The sequence below is a fragment of the Dermacentor variabilis genome, chromosome 2 (assembly GCF_050947875.1).
Source record: "Dermacentor variabilis isolate Ectoservices chromosome 2, ASM5094787v1, whole genome shotgun sequence".
Classification (NCBI taxonomy): Eukaryota; Metazoa; Arthropoda; class Arachnida; order Ixodida; family Ixodidae; genus Dermacentor; species Dermacentor variabilis.
Window position 1 is genome coordinate 242,239,225 of NC_134569.1, and position 21,249 is coordinate 242,260,473.

Below are 21,249 nucleotides of genomic sequence, written 5' to 3' on the forward strand. Positions count from 1 at the left end.
TACAATAAGGAGCTGCTTGAGGAATGCATGTTCAGTCAGGTACACTTGTGCAGCCTGTACAATATGTGTTCTCAAGAAAAGCTGAGGAGTGTCATTGAATCACAGTGACAACTACAGTCAAGAGATTGCACTGCCATCCACTTTCCTAGGTTGAGGTGGAGGGTCGAGTGGAGACTCCCCTCTCAAACTGAATAAGTATACAGCTTGCATGCAGCAGCAAAGTGACACACGCTGTCCACAGCAATGTCCACTTGAAAGGCCATGCAAGACAAACACAGTCATTGAGTCCTCCGTAAGATGGCCTTTGCTAAGTTCGCCTTTACTCCTGGCACATCTTTCTCCACCTGCTTCAGGAACACACAATTCAGGCAGACAGCAAGCTGTCTGCCTGAATTGTGAACATTGCTGGCGAACAGGAGAAAGAGCACACGTCACAGCACATGTAGCTACAGGCTGGGAGGTCTATGGTGCGTGTTTGTCAGTGCCCATTGCAAGTATCTGTTAGCTTATGCAACGTGGCCATGGCATATCGATTAGAATTCTCAGCTCGATATGAAAACATTATATTTACCGTGTTATCCCATGCACACCCACACGGATATTTTTTATTCTATGTTGTGGCGTGCCTGGGCCAAAGCCCAGTAGACAGGAGCATCCGATTTCCTTACTCGCAACCAAACCAGAACCTCAGTGCCACTTTTAAAGGGACATTCAAAAGCAAATAAATCTCTAGACTGGTGTTCCTTCAAAATCCCATTTTAAATGACTCTGTGGTAAGAGATTGAATGTGAGAAGAAAAAATTAAAGCCAAACTTCTTTTTTTTTTTTTCTTCATGCCGAAACCCAAGTATCAGTACATCAGTATGACATCATGGATTCCAAAGTATTTTCTCATATTTGTTCCGCTCTGCATCAATAAAAGTTCTTGAAATTTGCTAAGTTCAGTCTCTGGCTCTCTTAGGATGCAGTGCATTCTATCATTACTGATAAAAAATGAGGCCCAACTAGACACTGTCAAAAATTCATGAACGCAGGTGATTCAAGGCAATGTCACCACTACTTGCACTTTTTCTGGCTTACCAAGAGTCTTCCCACAGTAAGTGTAGCTTTTCTGGTATTGCAGAAGGGTAATTTGCCAGGACTACAGCTAACCTTATTTTTCTCTTAAGTGTCCCTTTAAAATTAGAAGCTGCTTCCCAGCCTGTCTTTGAGCTGAGCATAAGATTGTCATGGCAATAAGGTAACTGAAGCAACAGGGCATCACAAGCCACATAAACAAGTTTCAAAAGCCAAGTGGGAAAGGAGCTCCTAATATTAACACTAACCACAATATTCTGCTTCGATGGTCTTAAAAATTTTTTTAGGGTTTGTCCAACAGCTGGCATTCTGCTGGCACAGGCAGACACAACTGTGTGGAGACCGTTTGGTGACCTTTCTACGTTTCACTGTTATATTATACGACGTTTCCAGCTAAACTTTTATTATTGTGTTTTATAAGTGTCAAGTGCCCCCAAGCATGCACTTTAGCATTTCATGCTTAACTATATCCTAGATACTGAGAGAAGTCCTGTACAGTTTTCCACAACTCTCACCCATAATTTGAGCCACATCAAATGGGCCAAATGCCAATACTGTGCCCATAGTATGAAAAATGAAGTGCAGTTTTTTTTTATGTCATATGCTACGTCTCCAACTTTTAACTTGGATTATGAGTGTAAATTTCAATTAGGTTGCTAGGTTAAAGGCTTGGGAAAGTCGGTGATGCATGATCTTTTACACACTGTGCACACAAAGACAAGATAGAAAAGAAAGACACGTGCACACTGCGCAGGGAGTCATTCTTTCTGTTGTCTCTCATCTGTGCACACTATGCATAGAAGTTCAATTTGCAGTCTTTTGAGTATTAAGACAGGTCTGTTCACCTCCAAACGTGACTTGTACAGTTTCCAACTTGGCAATCTTGTAACAGCATTTAATTTATAACAAAGTACTAATTGTTAACATGAGAAGTGTAACTGAGGTGCTCAATTTTGTTAATCATGACCACATAAAGCCAACAGACAATGATGCCAAGGAAAGTATCAGGGAAATTAATGTTGGGTAAATTGGAATGTAGAAAATAATGAAGAGAAATGAAAGTGGACAAAAAGATAATGTGTCCCCGGTAGTAGCCGAACCTACAACCACCACATTACACATGCTCTGCACTGCCAATTGTGCTACAGCAATGTCTATCAATCCGTCCACTAACTTAGGTATTTATGTTTGTACTGGATTTAGCCCTAGGAGTGTTAGCCAGTGCCACTCAGAGCCAAGGTGGGCGGATGTGGAACACCTTTTTCGTTTCACAATGGTGCCATAAACATGTGATCTTAGGAGAGCAGGCACATAGCTGATAAACCTTTGTGCTACCTAATGACATGAAGGCTGCCAGATTCAAGACTCTCGCAACAAATAAATGAGAGAAGAAGGGGAACTGAGGTGCTTAATTTTGTTAATCATGACCACACAAAGCCAACAGACAATGAAGCCAAGGAAATATTGGGCAAGTTAACTGTGGTCTAAATTGGAATGTAGAAAATAATGAAGAAATGGGAAATTAAAGTGGATGAAGAGATAACCTGTTAAAAAATAAAAAGAAGACAAAAAGATTAAAAGAACTTGATCAGTGAGTGCTCTCCTAAGATCATGTGTTACATGACGCCATCAAGCAAAAAAAGGATGCTCCACATCCACCCACCTTGGCTCTGAGTGGCGCTAGCTAGATCTAGTAAAAACATAAATAGCCAAGTTAGTGGAAGAACTGATAGTTGTTGCTGTAGCGCAATTGGTAGTGCAACGCACGCATAATGCGGAGGTTGTGGGTTCAGCTCCCGCTGGCAACAAGCTATCTTTTTGTCCCCACTTTCATTTCCGTTTTCATTATTATTTTCTACATTCCAATTGAGACCACAGTTAATTTTGCCAATGCTTTCCTTGGCTTCATTGTCTGTTGGCGTTATGTGATCATAATTGTTAGCCTGTACTATGCAGAAGCACTTCTTGAAGTTACTCATTCCAGCATATGTCACAAATGAATGGCCAGTCTAAAAAGTGCACCGCCTTACGTCGCGCGCAAGACACCGGGGGGAGGGTAGGCATCCTACTCCGGCAGCCACTGCGTATGGCACGGCCACGTGCAGCCGCTTGGGCCCTATCTTGAAAGTGATCTGCAAAGAGTACAGAGCCGAGTCTAGGTGTACCGACGGCTAATAGCTTCGTGTGCACTCTAGGGCGCGATCGGAGATCATTGTTTGAAACGCGCATTGAGTTTGCGTTCAGTACCGCCTCACACGACTGAGAGCGTGGTTCGAAATGCGCACTCAGTTTGCATTCAGTTCTGCCTCACACGATTGAGATTGTTGTTCGAAACGTGCATTCAGTCTGTGTTCAGTTGCGCCTCACATGATTCAGATCACTGTTCGTAATGCACGTTCAATTTGGGTTCATTTCCACCTCACGCAATTAAGATCGTTGTTCGAAACGGGCGTTCAGTTTGCGTTCAGTTCTGCCTCACGTGATCGGGATCGTTGTTAAAAATGCCGGTTCAGTTTGTGTTCAGTTCCACCTCACACGATTGAGAGTGTTGTTCAAAATGCACATTCAGGTTGCGTTCAGTTCCACCTCACGTGATTAACCCAATCCCTTGAGGCAAAACTGAACCCAGCCTGATCGCGCATTTTGAACAACGGCCTCTTATTGCATAAATGATCCCACCATTGAGTTCGTGTTGAAGCGACAGGGAGCACGAAGGCCGATTCGCTCGCTGTAGCTGCTGTGCTTTCTCCTTCCAGCATTTAGATAGCGAGTGTCCGTGGTTTGCTTGTGCATGCATAGCACCATGCTTGTTAATTTAATTAGTAAGTGAATGTTTACAAGTTTATACGGCCATTGAAATTACTATCCTTACTTCGTACAGCTGTCTACTAATTTGCTATTGCAATCAATGCTGCGACATTTTCTTACATTTCAAATCCATGCAGGGACTGAACTTCAACAGAAAGCTTTAGAATAGGGGCCCCAATAGTTTGGGGCCCCAAATAGCTTTGCGGATATTAGCATTGGAGCACACAGAAGTGAAGAGTTTTAGAATAAGGCTTTGCATTTTCAGATAGCGTCTTGCGCTGACAGCACTACTACAGCATCAAAGAAAAGCTGTATTAAATATTAAAACAAAAATATACCATTTTATGATAAAAAAGGTGATTTTGACTTTCGTGTTTTAGCGTTCATTTACAATTCAGAGGTTATTCCATTAGCAGCAAACAATTAATTGCGCTTAGTTTTGAGTAAGCAACTTTACGTGCCTTCACCAGTCAAGCTAAGCCGTGTTAGGCCTACGAGCCATGAAATCCACAATCGAATTCGGAATCAGCGGCGTCTAATCTATCAATCTTCATAACACATGCTAGTTGGAAGAAAGCGATAACTGCAGTCACTTCTAGCTTGCGAACTTCACGCATTACTACGGATCGAGCCCAGTTTGGTGCTAGGTTAGAGCCATCGCTTCGATGGGTGTCGCCATGTTTGTTTACGCAAATCTTTTGGGGCAGCTTTTGAGGCTCCCACTAAATCAGTGAAAGCATGCCCAAAGCAAAACTCAAACATAGTTTGCATTTCACACATGTGCAGTGGCTTCGACACTATTTCTTTGGGGCCCCAAATGTTTAGGGACTCTATTGTAACCTCTCTAATGACTACATACTAAAGACTATGCTGACACTGCACATAAGCTTTATTTTGAGGCAAGCATCACCACAGTCACGAGAACACCAGAACGAGCCGCAAAAATGCTTAGTTCAATAGAAGTAAATAACACATGTATCACTGCATGACTTTATGCCTGAGCAGGCATGACATAGCAATAGATGCACAGAATGTATACGACTTCTGAGGGAAAGCCCTGGCTTAAGAGGAGGATAATTTTACAGTGAACCTGTTAGCCTCTCGCTGGTCCGCATTTTTCATGTCCACATGCATGGGCAAGAAATTTAGGCCAATTCAGGAGGTAGTACAATACCAGGCCGACCTACAACGGGTGAAGCAGGCTTCAAGCACTCGGCAGAGTGAAGCAAGAAGTGCATACATATTTTTGGAATAAGTCATACAACATACTCAACAGCATTTGTTTCAATAAAGAACAAGCACAAAACAAGCATCCAATTTTATAAGGCGCTCCTGCGAACAATGCAAAGCGTGTAGTGCTCCCCATATACTTTTCCCACTGAAGATCACGGTTGCGCAAGCTGCCTCACCAACGGCAGCTTGTGAAGTGGGGAGTGATGTCCCTGGCCTTCCGTATATAAAAGAACCAACCTAGCATCATCATCATCAGCAGCTGCAGCAGCCTGGTTACGCCCACTGCAGGGCAAACGCCTCTCCCATACTTTTCCAACTACCCCGGTAACCAACCTAGCAACTGATTTCAATGTTGTTGCAGCACTGCTATGGATGGCAGCGTGCCATCAACATTACCATTACTCCCATTACTCTAAATTACCATTACTACCATTACTTCCCTCTTTATAAGCCCACAATACATAGAAGCTAGCTGATACAGATCTTGGAAATGTATTCGGGGAACCTAATACGCAAATAGATGTTGGTACTACACACTCGATAACACTACAAATGTAGAACTTACATTCAATAACTTCTCTACAGCAACTTATGAGGTGTACTGCCAAAACAGGCTTTCTATGAGGTTGCGAAATTTCCGCACAGAAGGTACAGAAAAAGTGACGGGAAGGTTTTTTTGTTTGCAGTATTCACGCAAAGAATATGGGAAAACAAGCAGCAACGACACCTAGCTGTAAAGTTAACACAGAGATTTTCAGCGCATCAGAATGATCGTATATGCATCCATCCCTTTCGTCTACATCTGTAGTTATTCTTTCCTGCTTATTTTCCTTTTTGTTCCCGAGAATTGTATTACGACCGCGGCGGTAGCACAGCCGTCAATTTTTTACAAGCGCGAAATGTTCAAACCATGTCCAACTAATCGAAGAAGGCACCACTGTAGGTTAAATGAGGCATACAACTCCCAACTCCCTACCAACCTGGGAATGCTTAGGCTCACTGCATTCCGAGAAAAACTACGAGGTCAGTTACCTCCCCCTGCCCCCCATTTCCTCCTCCTCACTAGCTCTGGTATAACCACTGTCCAAAGCTGTAGAAAGGATGAAGACACCACTGGGAGCCGTCAAGGTCACCTGCTTTGTGTGAATCTCAGCGCGATATGGAGACTGCGGTGCAATTGACCATTCCTAATAGCTACCCGGGAACGCGAGTTTTCGGACGACAAGGGACAAGCAGACGCGACAAGCGGATCATACACAACTCGGGGCCTCTCGGTAAGCGCTGAAGAACTTTTCCCTTTTTTATTTTTATGCACAAGTGTTAAGCGCTGTTCAAATTCAGCGAAAATATATTGTGTACCTAGGCGCACTCAAGACCGCGTGCATGCGTAAGATGCGGGAAACAAGGGGTTAGGACAACCGAGAATTGACGCTACGTCGTGCAACCTGTGCCAATCAGCAAAATGCGCAAAGGGCGAACAAATTAGCGGATCTCTTAGGCATGTAGGACCCTCTGGGCTGTCCTTATCAGCGACAAGGTAGCCTTGCTGCCTGCAGGATTATCTTACTGAGCTGTGCCGAATGCTTGGTTACGGTAGTCAGAAGTCCAAATCCCCCTTCCTTGGGTTTTTTCTTTCTTTCTTTTTTTCTTTTTTTTTTACATTCTCCAGTGCACTACATCTGCAGGCTTGGAGTGACACCTGATACCGGCGAAAGATGTCAAGAGCGAGTGGGGCTATACTAATCCAGGTACAACCAAATTAGAAAGGCTCACTAAGCTTGAACAAAGACACTCCCTCTCACCAGAACAGGAATTGGCCTCCCTGGTGCAGTATTCGGCCACAACCTCCCTAATGATCTCAAACCAATGGCCCTCAGTGCCCAGCGGCTGTGGAGCACCTGACCAAGGCGGCAGTCAGACTTGCAACGCAGCAGAGGGTGCTAAGAATCTCTTGGTCCGGACAGGCCGCCAAAGGAAACTGACCCTTGCAACGTTTCAATACCCGAACCCTCTCGAGTGCGGCTAGCTAAGCAGGGCTCTTCGAAGAACTATCAGACATTGTTTGGGATATTATTGGCCTTAATGAGATTAGAAGAACTGGTGATGCTTACACATTGCTGAATAACAGCCATGTCTTCTGCTATAGAAGTCTCCCAGATAAGAAGCAATACGGGGTAGGATTTCTAATCCATAAGGACATAGCGGGCAACACTGACGAATTCTACAGCATTAGCGAAAGGGTAGCAGTAGTCGTAATCAAACTGAATAAGAGGTATAGATTAAAGGTAGCACAGGCCTATGCTCCAACATCCAGTCACGACGATGAGGAAGCAGATCAGTTTGATGAAGATGTTGAATTAGCGATGAGAAAAGTGCAAACTTAATATACTATAGTATTGGGCGACTTCAATGCAAAAGTGGGGAAAATGCAGGCTGGGGAACAAGCAATTGGCAACTATGGCGTCGATTCTAGGAATGCTAGAGGAGAGATGCTGGTATAATTTGCAGAAAGGAATAAGCTTCGAATAATGAACACCCTTTTCAAGAAGTGTAGCAACAGAAAGTGGACCTGGGAAAGCCCTAATGGTGAAAACAAGAAACGAAATTGATTTCATACTTTCTGCTGGTTCCACCATAGTGCAGGATGTAGAAGTGATAGGTAGGGTAAAGTGTAGTGATTATAGGTTAGTGAGGGCTAGGATTCACCTCAATTTGAACAGAGAGAGTAAAATTGGTCAAGAAAAAACAGGTCACACACCTTAGAGGCAGTAAGGGTAAAAGCAGACAAATTTTGGCTGGTTCAAGGCACCAAGGAAACCAGTAGGCAAGATCCTAATAAAGAAACCACAAAGAATGAAAGTGTCCAACTCAAGAGAGGAGATAGAATTTGCGGAACTGTCAAAACTGATCAACAAAGCGAAAATAAGTGATATTAGAAATTATAACGTGAGAAAAACTGAAGAAGCTGTTCAAAATGGACGCAGCCTGAAATCAGTGAGAAGGACACTTGGCATAGGACAAACCAAGATATATGCACTGAAAATAAGTAGGGTAATATCAGCAATCTCGAAGGTATAATAAAAGCAGTGGAAGAATTCCATACTGGCCTTTACAGTACCCAGAGGATTCAGGAGCACTCTATTCGAAACAACAATGAACAGTATACAGAAACTCCTCCTATAACTAGAGATTAGGTCAGAAGGGCCTTGCAAGGCATGAAACGGAGAAAAGCGGCAGGAGAGGATGGAATAACAGTCGATTTAATTGAAGATGGAGGAGACATAACACTAGGAAAGCTGGCAGCTCTCTATACGAAGTACCTATGGACTGCAAGGGTCCCAGAAAACTGGAAGAATGCAAACATTATACTAATCCACAAAAAGGGGCAACACGAAAAAACTGAAAAATAAAATTATAGGCCCATTAGCTTACTCCCAATATTATATAAAATATTTACCAAAATAATCTCCAATAAAATAAAGGCAAAATTGGACTTTAGTCAACCAAGGGAGCAGGCCGGCTTCAGGAAAGGTTACTCTACAATGGATCACATCCATGTCATTAATCAGGTTATTGAGAAATCCGCAGAGCACAATAAGCCTCTCTATATGGCTTTCATAGATTACGAAAAAGCATTTGATTCAGTAGAGATACCAACAGTCATAGAGGCATTGTGTAATCAAGGAGTACAGACCGTTTACGTAAATACCCTGGAAAATATCTAGAGATTCCCCAGCCACCTTAATTCTACACAAGAAAAGTAGGAAGATACCTATAAAGAAAGGGGTCAGACAAGGAGACACAATCTCTCCAATGCTATTCACTGCATGCTTGGAAGAAGTATTCAAGCTATTAAACTGGGAAGGTTTAGGAGTAAGGATCGATGGCGAATACCTCAGCAACCTTTGGTTTGCCTATGACATTGTTTTATTCAGCAACACTGTGGACGAGTTGCAACAAATGATTGAGGGCCTTAACAGGGAGAGGGGCTGAAGATTAATATGCAGAAGACAAAGATAATGATAAATAACCTGGCAAGGGAACAAGAGTTAAAGATTGCAAGTCAGCCTCTAGGGTCTGTGGAGGAGTACGTTTACCTAGGTCAGCTAATCACAGGGAACCCTGACCATGAGAAGGAAATTCACAGAATAAAAATGGGTTGGATCGCATATGGCAGACATTGTAAGCTCCTGACTGGGAGCTTACCGTTATCATTAAAAAGAAAAGTATACAATAAGTGCATTTTACCGGTGCTGACATCTGGTGCAGAGACTTGGAGACTGACAAAGAAGCTTGAAAACAAGTTAAGGACTGCACAAAGAGTGATGGAATGAAGAATGCTAGGCATAATTTTAAGAGACAGAAAGACAGGGGTTTGGATCAGAGAGCAAACTGGTATAGACGATATTCTAATCGACAATAAGAGAAAAAAAATGTCGCTAGGGCGCCACGTAATGCGCAGATTAGACAACAGCGAGTTTCGTTCACTTTGAATAAAATTACAGCTAATTTTCCCTGATAGAAGCACAAATTCCCTGAGTTCTCCCTATATCCAGACTACTAAAAATCCCTGAGAATTACCGGTTTTCCCGGTTGGTAGACGCCCTATAAGTGGTAAATTTGCAACAGATTAGAATGAGAATGTGTGTCATTTCAGATGCACAGGATTTCATTCGTATAAACAGTCGTATTAAACATTCGTATTGAGACAACGTTGGCATTTACGTCTGGTTTTAAATGTTTAAATGTAAAGGCATGGGGGCACACAGCAGTGGGTACAGCATAAAGAAACAAATTGGGGAGTAGGGAAGGGCTCTGGTTACACTCGGTCCCCTCTGTTCGGTAAGAACATGCAGCCAGACACCAGTGTCATGAGAGCTAGTGCAACATGCAGGAAGAAGTGTCGGATATTCGATATATATATATTGTAATGAAGAAGAAAAGCACAAGAACAAGGCCAGCCAGATCGTCTCTTCCATGCCTGCTGTGCAACCAGTGGGCCAGCCGGATAACCAGTGCTTGGCACGAGTGTGAGTCGTTCGGGCAACCAGCTGTGCCTGCTCTGCGTCACCTGCCTCCTCGGTTACGAAGAGACCTTACCCTCAGAACTGTTCAGTGCACCCATTACAATTGGTGGAAGGTGCAGGGTACTCAAGAACATCTACACCCTGGAACTCCGGTCTCGGACTCTGCCTCCCGTCATGCCTGACTCTCGCCAGCCGCCGCCACTACCCCCCGTTGCCTGCTCTGGCACTGTCCCGCAACGCCATCCAGCGGTTTTTAGTGGTACGGATGAACAGGACGTCAATGACTGGTTGGCTACGTACGAACGGGTGAGCTTGCACAATCGATGGGATGATACCGCCAAGTTAAATGCCGTCATATTCTACCTTGTGGAAGTGGCTCACCTGTGGTTTAAAAATCACGAAGCCGACTTTCAGTCCTGGTCCGCGTTCAAGACCAGTTTTGCTGCAGTTTTCAGTCGCCCCGCCGTCCACAAGTTGCGCGCTGAGCAGCGGTTACGAGCGAGCGCAACAACCCGGTGAAACATTCACCAGTTATATTGAAGAGGTTCTCGACCTATGCAAACGTGTGGATGCGTCGATGCCCGAAAATGACAAATTGAAGCACATTTTGAAAGGCATCGCCGATGACATTTTCCAAATGTTGATCGCCAAGAACCCGCGCACCGTAGCAGAGCTCATAAACTTGTGCCAAAGCTACAACAAGTTGGGGAGGCAGCGCGAGTTGACTAGGCGCCCCTCAGTGGCTGACGAGGCCCTCTCTTCCATGACAGCCTTCTCTGATCGTTCCTCCTTGCTCACACAAATCCAAGCTTTCGTGCGGGAGGAAGTTGCACGTCAGCTTTCTCTGCTACCCTTCGCTGAGCTACAGCAGCTCCTGTCGCAACAGCCTCCTACACAGCTCGCTCCTATGCTCCGGCGGGTTATTGAAGACCAAGTTGCTGAGGCTCTACCAATGCAGCATCAGCAGTACCCTGACGCCGCGCCACTTACTTACGCATCCGTTGCCGCGCAGCCCCCTCGTCAACCACTCCTTGCGCTACACATCCTCGGTTGCCACCACCCTTTCATAGTTCCGTTCATCGACCTGCTCTTGCCTTTACTAATCCTTGGCGCACACAAGACAACAGGCCCATATGTTATGCCTGCAGTATTCTCGGCCACGTTGCACGACTCTGCCGCCTCCGCATGCTGTACTCTGATGAGTTTGTGCAGTTGCCTCCCTACGCCAACGTGCAGCCTTTCCACGACACATATTTTAGTCGGCAGTCGAACAGGCCACCAGTCGAGCGCCCAGTCCTTACACGTCGTTCACCTTCCCCGCGTCGCCGCTCATTGTCCCCCATGCTTCGGCACCCTTCACCGACGCAAGAGGAAAACTAAGCGCCGCAGTTCAGGAGGCAAGAACTGCATCGCCATCGATCTGTACAAGTCCTCCATTGTCGCCTTCGAACGTTGTCTATCTTACTGTTGACGGTGTCCCTACCGTTGCGCTAATTGATACTGGAGCAGCCGTGTCTGTCCTAAACGAACGCCTCTCTCGCACTTTACGAGAAGTTACGACGCCGCTTTCTGGGTTTTCTCTTCGCACAGCAAGCGCCCAGCCAGTTCAGCCTTCAGCAGCATGCACAGCTAGAGTTGTTATTCAGGGCGTTCTCTATATTGTGGAGTTTGTGGTTCTCCAGTCCTGTTCTCACAACGTGATACTTGGGTGGGACTTTCTTTCGTGAAATAACGCCGTCATCAATTGTGCACGTGCTGAAGTCGAATTATCGCCTCTGTGTGACGTGCCCCTCGTCAGCGCCACTTCTCTTCCCGCTAAGCTAGTTATTCAAGAAGACATCGCCATACCGCCGTACTCGTCTGCCGTTGTTCCCGTCTTCTTTGGCGCTGTCTCTGAAGGCGCTGTCCTCTTCACTCCTTCAGAACTCTTCATGACCCGCAAAGACGTTCCCCTGCCTTTTGCCGCGCTTGACATTTCAGCCGGTTTCAGCGCCATCGTTGTCTGCAATCCGCTTCCTACAGCCCTGATGGCTCTTCGCGGCGAAGCACTTGGCCATGTTCAGCCTATTGATGAAATGTTTATAACCGACGTGCCGGATGCTTCGTATGCTGAGCTCACCGACTTCTGTGCACTTTCCACTTCTGCTCCGCCATCACCTGACTTATTCACACCTTTCATTGCCGATGACCTTACTTCCGGAGCAGCACTCCCAGCTTCTTCACCTGCTTGCCCAGTTCCGCTCTTCTTTTGATGTCACTCAGCCTACTCTGGGTTGCTCGTCAACCGTCGGCCACCACATCGACACCAGCTCCAACGCGCCATTGCGGCAGCGCCCGTACCGCGTATCCACCAATGAGCGTCAGGTGATCAGTGAGCACGTGGACAACATGCTTCAGCGCGGCATCATTCGACCTTCCAATAGCCCATGGGCATCACCGGTGGTTCTCGTCACAAAAAAAGATGATTCCATTCGGTTCTGCGTCGATTATCGCCGTCTCAATAAGATAATGCGCAAAAACGTCTACCCTCTACCGCGCATTGACGACGCTCTGGACAGCTTGCAAGGCGCTAAATTCTTCTCTTCGTTGGATTTACGCTTGGGCTACTGGCAGGTCCCGATGTCAGCAGTTGATCGCCCTAAAACTGCATTCATTACGCCAGATGGTTTATACGAATTTAATGTGATGCCATTTGGCCTATGCAATGCGCCTGCTACCTTTGAATGAATGATGGACAATATCTTGCGCGGCCTAAAATGGAGCACGTGTTTGTGCTATCTCGACGACATCGTTGTGTTCGCCCCTGATTTCAGCACTCATCTTCTTTGCCTTAGGCAAGTGTTGACGTCCTTGACCAACGCAGGCCTGCAACTGAACCTGAAAAAGTGCCAGTTCGCCGCGCGCAAGCTCATGATTCTAGGTCATGTCATCTCACAAGACGGCATTTGCCCCGACCCATCAAAACTTCGCGCCGTGGCAGAATTTCCGAAACCTAAGACACTCAAAGAACTTCACGCCTTCATTGGCCTCTGTTCTTACTTCCGATGCTTTGTTCGCAATTTTGCCTCGATAATATCACCTCTGACACAACTCTTAAATGGTGCCAACGACCTATCCTCCTGGTTTCCTGCATGCGACACCGCGTTCGTGACCTTATGCCGTCTCCTGACATCTCCGCCTATACTATACTGCGACTATACCTATGCCTATACTGCGACACTACGACCCCACCGCCCCAACTGAAGTGCATACCGATGCCAGTGGTATTGGCCTTGGCGCTGTCCTTGTGCAGCGCAAGCCTGGCTACTCCCTGTACGTCGTTGCTTACGCCAGTCGTGCACTGAGCAAAGCGGAAAGCAATTACAGCGTCACAGAAAAAGAATGCCTGGCCATCGTTTGGGCACTCTGGAAGTTTTGCTCCTATTTATATGGCAGGCCTTTTAATGTGGTTACTGACCATCACGCCTTTGTTGGTTATCCTCTTTAAAAGACCCGTCTGGGCGCCTTGCCCGCTGGGCTCTGCGCATTCAAGAATACGACGTACACGTCATATACCGCTCAGGTCGCAAGCACACTGACGCTGACGCTGTCCCGCTCTCCACCGCCAGCCGACACGGCCTCCCTCTCCACCATTAAGGCGGTATCCTCGGTCGACATCGACACCTTCGCATCAGAACAGCGCAAGGATCCTTGGGTGGCTTCTCTTTTGGATCTCCTTTCTGGCTCGCCTGCATCTCCCATCTCCCAATCTCTGCGTCGCCAGGCTGTCTATTTTGCTGTCCGGGATAAACTCTTGTATCGACGGAACTACCAGCCCGATGGTCACAAGTGGCTCCTGGTTATCCCTAGGACTTTGCGTTCCGACATGTGCGCGTCTTTCCATACTGACCTACAATGTGCACACACAGGCGTTTTGAAGACATATGAGTGCCTGCGGCAACGTTACTACTGGCGAGGAAGGTTTACTTTTGTCCAAAAGTTTGTCCGCTCGTGCCCGCAATGCCAACGCCGCAAATCTCCGCCTCATCCGGCCCACAGATTATTACAGCCGCTTCCGTGCCCTGCTCGTGCCTTCGACCGTGTGGAAATTGACCTGTACGGGCCGCTACCACTAACACCCGCTGGAAAACGATGGATTATTGTCGCAGTTGATCACCTTACACGCTATGCCGAAACCACTGCTCTACCTGCAGCTACCGCCAGTGACGTTGCATCCTTTCTGCTCCATCGTTTCATTCTTCGTCATGGCCCACCTCGGGAGCTGCTCAGGGATAGAGGCCGTGTGTTTCGGTTGCAGGTGGTTGAAGCTCTGCTTGCTCAATGCCACATAGTTCACCGGACCACCACGGCGTACCATCCTCAAACTAACGAACTTACAGAGCGTTTCAATCGCACCCTTGGTGACATGCTCGCCATGTACGTTTCATCGGAGCATACAAACTGGGACGTCATCCTCCCATTTGTCACGTATGCATATAATACGGCTACACAAAGTACCACAGGATTTTCTCCATATTTTCTTCTCTACGGTCGCGATCCTTCCCATACCATCGATACAGTTTTGCCTTATACACCAGACGCGTCAGAATGTGCTCCCGTTTCAGCCGTCGCCCGATACGCCGAGGAATTCCGTCAATTAGCCCGAAAGTTCACCTCCGCTGACCAACAACGACAAAAAGCCAATCGTGATGGCGACGCTACGAATCTGAACTTCGCTCCCAGCACCCTTGTCTTGTTGTCTGTGCCTTCTACCACGCCTGGACTTTCGACAAAACTTCTCTCGCAGTATGATGGACCATACCGCATCGTCGAACGAACATCTTCGGTCAACTATGTCATAGGGCCGCTTACATCAACATCCGACAAGCGCCGCCGTGGACGGGATGTTGTTCACCTGCGCCGCCTGAAACAATTCTATGACCCGCTCGTCTCCACGTCGTAAGTCACCAGGATGGCTCCGCTTTTGCACCGGGGTAATTGTAAAGAAGAAGAAGAGCACAAGAACAAGGCCAGCCAGATCATCTCTTCCATGCCTGCTGTGCAACCAGTGGGCCAGCCGCATCGCCAGTGCTTGGCACGAGTGTGAGCCGTTCGGGCAACCAGCTGTTCCTGCTCTGCGTCACTTGCCTCCTCGGTTACGAAGAGACGTTACCCTCGGAACTGTTCAGTGCACCCATTACAATATATATATATATATATATATATATATATATATATATATATATATACCTGACAATACACATGTATGAGGGCAAATCAGAAAGCCTTTGCCCCCCCCCTCTTTTTTTTAAGCCAAATTACGGCTGTAAAAGCGAAGTGAACATCCATTACCAGCAGAGGACCTTTCTTGGACTGGCTCGGCTTTATCTGCCGGTAGCTATGTGGTACGGCGCTGCTGTCAGTTGTTCAAGATGGTGGTTGTGCTTCACACGTCCATAGCGTACAAGCAACAAATGAATGAATGTTTGATGTTTAATGGCGCAAGGGTCAAGTATGACCAAAGAGCGCCATGTCTGTGGTAATGAGTTTGCAGTGTAATTATGAGTTCTAGGAAGTTGGTGTGACGTGGCTGTAAAGGGACCTTAAAAATAGTCGCTCTAAAGTGCGTAAAGTCTGTAGAATAAGAATATGGCGATGACGTATGACGTGTACTATGAACATTAAGATGCATTTCAAAAGAATGATACGATGTGTAAAATATATCGGGGTATAAGATTGGCTAAAGCACTACTGCCTCCTTAGAGCCCTTGAAACACGAAGGGCCTGGAGGCATGTAATACGCAAAACAATTATCGCAGCGACATCCTCTGAAACGACGATGCTCTACAAATTTAATGGGCTCATAAGAAGTAGGACAACATCGTTTAAGAAGTTGAGGACTGCCTTGGTGTTAAAAAGCGGTTCATTACCAAGAAACATAGCCGGGTGTAGAGGGATGTAATAATGGTATGCAAGCGGAAAATTTTTCTTTCTCTCCGTTTCAGCTTCCCGACACTCCAGGAGCACATGGAGGACGGTCAGCCTCCCACCGCATCTACCACAGGTTGGAGGTTCACTTCCAGTAAGTAGAAAATGATGGGTCCCAAATGTGTGTTCTATTCTGAGGTGACAGAATAGGACACCTGTTCGCCGAGATTTTGTTGGGGAGGGCCAAAGACCTAACTGTGGCTTTATAATGAGCAGTTTATTATTTGTTTCTGCGTTCCACATGCGTTGCCAGTGTTGTTGCAGTTTCTTTCTTAAGAAAGGCTTCAGATCTGTGACAGGGACAGCAGCCTTCGGAAAAGTGGCTAGCGGTGTGAGTGATGTGGCCATTTTGTCAGCTAGTAAATTACCCTCGATGCCTTAATGGCCAGGTACCCAGCATATTATTACATGTCTATACGATAAATAAATGCTGCATAAGCGTGAGTAAAGTTCAATGAAAACCTGATTTGTAAACTTTTGTAAAGAGTTCAGCGCTTTTACAAGACTTAACGAGTCTGTTAATATTATTGCTCTGTGAAGTTTTAATTTCTTTATGTTTTACTGCAGACAGTACAGCATAGGCTTCTGCTGTGAAGATACTCGTTAAGGGGTTCGATACATCAGATTTAGAAAAAGAGGGACCAACAGCAGCATAAGATACACCAGAATGTGATTTTGACGCGTCTGTGTGGAATTCGGAACAGTAGTACTTTGATTGAAGTTCACGGAAATGCATAGCAATTTCAAAGTTAAGAGCGTGCTTTGTGACCTCTACAAAGGATACATCACAGTCTATCACCTGCCACTCCCAGGGTGGTAGTAGCTTAGCTGGAGGCATTAAGCGATGCTTGAGAATTGGGACATCCATTTCTTCGCTAAGCTCTTTTGTACGCAGTGACAAAGGAAGTCTCATAGAGGGTCTATTATGAAAAAGTGTTTCACATGTCAAGTCGTTAATGGTTGTGAAACACGGATGTTCTTTATGTTCTTAGAAAATAGGTGAAGTATGTTCTCTGAATATGGAGTGATCACTCATCTGACTCTACATATAGACTTTCGATAGGGCTTGTTCTAAATGCGCCAGTGGCCAGACAGATACCCAGATGATGAATGGGGTCTAACATCTTTAGCGCACTCGGGGCAGCAGAGTGATCAACCACAGCACCATAGTCAAGTCGTAATCAAACTAGGCTCCTGTAAAGATTCAGTAAACACTTCCTGTCACTACCCCATGGTGTGTGGGATAGGATTTTAAGTAAATTCATAGTTTTTCGACATTTTGCTTTAAGACATTTTATGTGTGAAATGAAAGTGAGCCTGGAGTCAAGAATAACAACTAGAAATTTGTGCTCTTTGTTGAAGGGAATTTGTTGTCCACCCAGTTCTACACAAGGATCAGGTACCAGGCCTCTCTTTCTTGTAAAGAGAACACAAGAGCTTTTTGGGGGTTGATAGTAAACCCATTTTGGTCTGCCCACTTGGACACTTTGTTTAAGCCCTGCTGTACCTGTCTTTTGCACACTGTAAGGTTGCAAGATTTGTAACCTATTTGTATATCGTCCACGTAGATGGAATAAAAAATGGCCAGTGGTAGAGAAGCCTGAAGTGTGTTCATCTTAACGATAAAGAGTGTGCAACTGAGTCCGCCTCCCTGGGGTACACCAGTTTCTTGTATAAAAGGTCGCGATAATATGTCGCCGATTTTCACGCAGAAGATACAATTCGACAAATATCTTTCAATTATTTTCAACATATTCCACAGATGCCCATTCCCGACAAGTCCCGCAAGATCCCGTAATGCCATGTTGTGTCATATGCCTTCTTCATATCGAGGAATATTGAGAGGAAATACTGTTTGTGTACAAATGCATCGCAGGTATATCCTTCAATGCGCACAAGATGATCGGTTGTCGACCGCCCTTGTCTGAAGCCACACTGATAGGGATCGAGGATATTGTTGAGTTCAAGGAAATGTATGAGTCTGCGATTATTCATTTTTTCAAAAAGCTTACACAGACAATTTGTAAGAGCTATCAGACGATAACTTGCTGGCAAGGAAGGGTCTTTTCCCTGCTTCAGAACAGGAACCACAATCACTCCTTTCCATGCGAATGGGAGGTATCCCGCAGCTGAAATAGTGTTGAAAAGTGTGAGTAGCATAACTTGTGTGTCAGTATGTAAGTTTCTGATCATGTCATACATGACTCTGTCAGGTCCCGGTGCAGTGCTTTTGCATGTGTTCAAGGCAGCTCTTAACTCGGCAATACTGAAAGGCCGGTTATATGGTTCATTATGTCTGGATTTTCGTATGATTGGCTTACGTTCTTCTATTTCTTTATGTTTAAGAAAGGATTGGGAACAGTGCATTGAGCTTGACACACGTTCAAAGTGCTCCCCAAGTGAGTCTGCCTGATCTTGTAGTGTGTCGCCCTGTGTATTTACCAAAGGGAGTGAATATATTTGTCGCCCAATAATCCTATTTACTCTGTTCCAGATTTTGGCCTCATCTGTAAACAAGTTAATACTCGATAAAAACTTCTGCCAACTTTCTCTTTTGGCCTGTCGGCGGGTTCTCCTGCATTGGGACTTTCTTAATGTTGATAAGATTCTCTGCAGTGGGAGAAGCGCATAGCAACCCCCATGCTTTGTTCTGTTTCTTACGAGCAATCCTACATTCGTCGTTCCACCACGGGACACGCCGTCTGCATGCCAAGCCATTTACTTCTGATATGCATTTAGATGCAGCATCTATAATGAAGGCTGCAAAATACTGCAGAGCAGCATGAATCATCATACCATGAGATACTAGTGAGGGTTCGGAATTTCTCCCTATCAGTTGTATCAATCTTCCACCTAGGAGCCTGTGGTGGATATTCATTTTCTTTAGGTGTTCGTAGCAGTATGGGGAAGTGGTCGCTTCCGTAAGGATTGTTCTTAACTTCCCATTCGAGTTCAGGCAGTACAGACAGGGAAACTATGCTGAGATCAATTGAAGAACAGGTTTTGTTTGTGAGCCAGTAATACGTGGGTTCCTTCTTATTCAGAAGGCACGCGCCAGAATAAAAAAGGAACTGTTCAACAAGACGACCTTGCGCATCTATACGAGAGTCGCCCCATGGGCAGCTGTGTGCATTGAAATCACCCAGAACAACATAAGGTTCTGGCAATAGATCTATAAAGATTGGAATTCATGTTTCGTTAATTTGTAATGTGGGGGCATGTAAAGAGTGCTAATGGTGACGAGTTTCTCTAGGAGAACAGCTCGAACCACCCCTGCTTCAAGAGGTGTTTGTAGCTGTAAAAGTTGACATGCAATGCTTTTATAGATAACAATTGCAACACCGCCCGATGATGCTGTCGCATCACCACGATCTTTGCGAAAAGTTATATACTGTCGGAGAAAGTGTGTGTACTTATTTTAGGTGTGTTTCCTGTTAACAAAGCACTTTTGGATTGTGTTTGTAGATGAGTTCTTGCACATCATCAAGGTTTCTAAGGAGACCTCTGACGTTCCATTGAATAATTTGTGTATCCATATTGGAAGTAAATAGGTGCTGTGTGTATGGAAACGGAAGTGATGCCTTAGATTACAGAGCTCTTTCGAGGCCCTGTAACCGGGGTTTTGCCTTTTCTGGAGCGTTCGAGGGAGCCTCGCCGCTCCTTAGGCACTTGGTGCGCCGTGGGGATAGGTGTGTGCATTGCTTCTTGTGAGGCGCCAGACACGCGCTCTTGCGAGCGAGAAGTTTTCTGAGAGAGCCCTGCCTCGGAAGGCAAGACTCCTGCGCCCATCAGCCCGGAGGTCGATGGGGCTCCCTGAGGGATTTGGCTGCGCCGGCTGTTGCCAACGCTGGAAGGGGCCGGGGAGGTTGGGGCAGCCTTGGCTGCGCCCACCTTCAGGGTCGATGGTCTCTTCTGCTGGATTGGCGGAGCAGCGCTAGCTGCAACCACCGTGGGGGCAAATGTCGTAACTGCCGACTCACTGCCTGTGGGTCGGACAGCCACCGGAGGCCGTTGTGACGCTGCCCCTTGACACGCCACTTCAGCAAAGCTGTTCTTTGGAAGGTATGCTACCTGCCTGCGTGCCTCTTTGAACGATATGTTATCCTTTACTTTGATTGTGACTATTTCTTTTTCTTTCTTCCAGGACGGGCATGACTGCGAGTATGCAGCATGCTCGCCATCACAGTTCATGCAGTGTGGAGCATTTTCGCATGTTTCAGAGGCATGGTCACGGGAACTACATTTTGCACATGTCTGCCGGCCTCGGCAGTTCTGGGAACTGTGGCCGCAACGCTGGCATTTGAAGCAGCAGAGAGGATTTGGAACATGTGGCCTGACCCGTAGCTTTACATAGTCAGCCTCGAGCGTCTCAGGCAGAATGCTTGAGCAGAAAGTGAGTACAAGATGCTTGGTTTTTATCTCCTTCCCGTCGTGCCTTAGCATGATTCTTTTAACATTGATCACGTTTTGCTCACTCCAGCCTTCCAACAGTTCAGCTTCTGTTAGTTCCATCAAATCGTTGTCAGAAACAACACCACGGCTGGTGTTCGTAGTTCGGTGTGGGGTTATTGTTACTGGGATTTCCCAAAATGACACAAATTTAGGAAGATTTTCAAGCTGTTTCGGATCGCGTAGTTCCAAAAAGAGATCGCCGCTAGCCATTTTCGATGCTTTATAGCCTGCACCAAGAGTTTCAGTGAGATACTTAGACACGAGAAAAGGAGAAATCATTCTCATGGTCTTTTCAGGTTTGTTAGAATGAATTACATGGAATCAGAGGAAGTTTAGCAGTTTGTTTCCAAGAAATTGGAAAATATCTTCGGTGCGCCCTCGTTTCTGGGGGCAATCAGGGAGTGGGGGAAAGAGGTCGCCATTAGTAGTATGGTGTTTTCGGCAGGGATGGCCATCGCCCACCATGGAGCCCAACCAGGGGACGACACAAGACGGAAAGTCTTCAGTTCTGCGCACACCAGCGTTACAACCCCACTATAACCGAATACATATACCCAAGACTGGATATAATGCACAAGGTTAACCCTTGCTGCCTACAAAGCCGGAAGTAACACGAAAATAAGGAAAGGACAGGAAAGATTGAAAGTAAGAGAACGACGAAGGTTGGAGGGAGAAAGAGACAGGA

At 46.0% G+C, this 21,249-nt stretch overlaps 1 protein-coding gene across 8 annotated transcripts in view; it reads right to left on the minus strand.

Annotated features, from left to right (window-relative positions):
- The window catches only part of LOC142573188 (ubiquitin carboxyl-terminal hydrolase 11-like), a 256,525-nt gene that overhangs the window by 232,333 nt on the left and 2,943 nt on the right, over positions 1 to 21,249 (minus strand). For 3 of the 8 annotated variants that reach the window (XM_075682764.1, XM_075682762.1, XM_075682769.1), the window contains exon 2: positions 3,108 to 3,209. The exons of 4 other annotated variants lie outside the window; for them this stretch is intronic. In XM_075682764.1, coding sequence (XP_075538879.1) covers positions 3,108 to 3,141 — 34 coding nt within the window. In that variant the 5' untranslated portion in view covers positions 3,142 to 3,209. Of the gene's footprint in view, positions 1 to 3,107; positions 3,210 to 7,229; positions 7,252 to 21,249 lie in introns of those variants that run through there. One more of the 8 variants, XM_075682767.1, reaches the window with a different exon arrangement.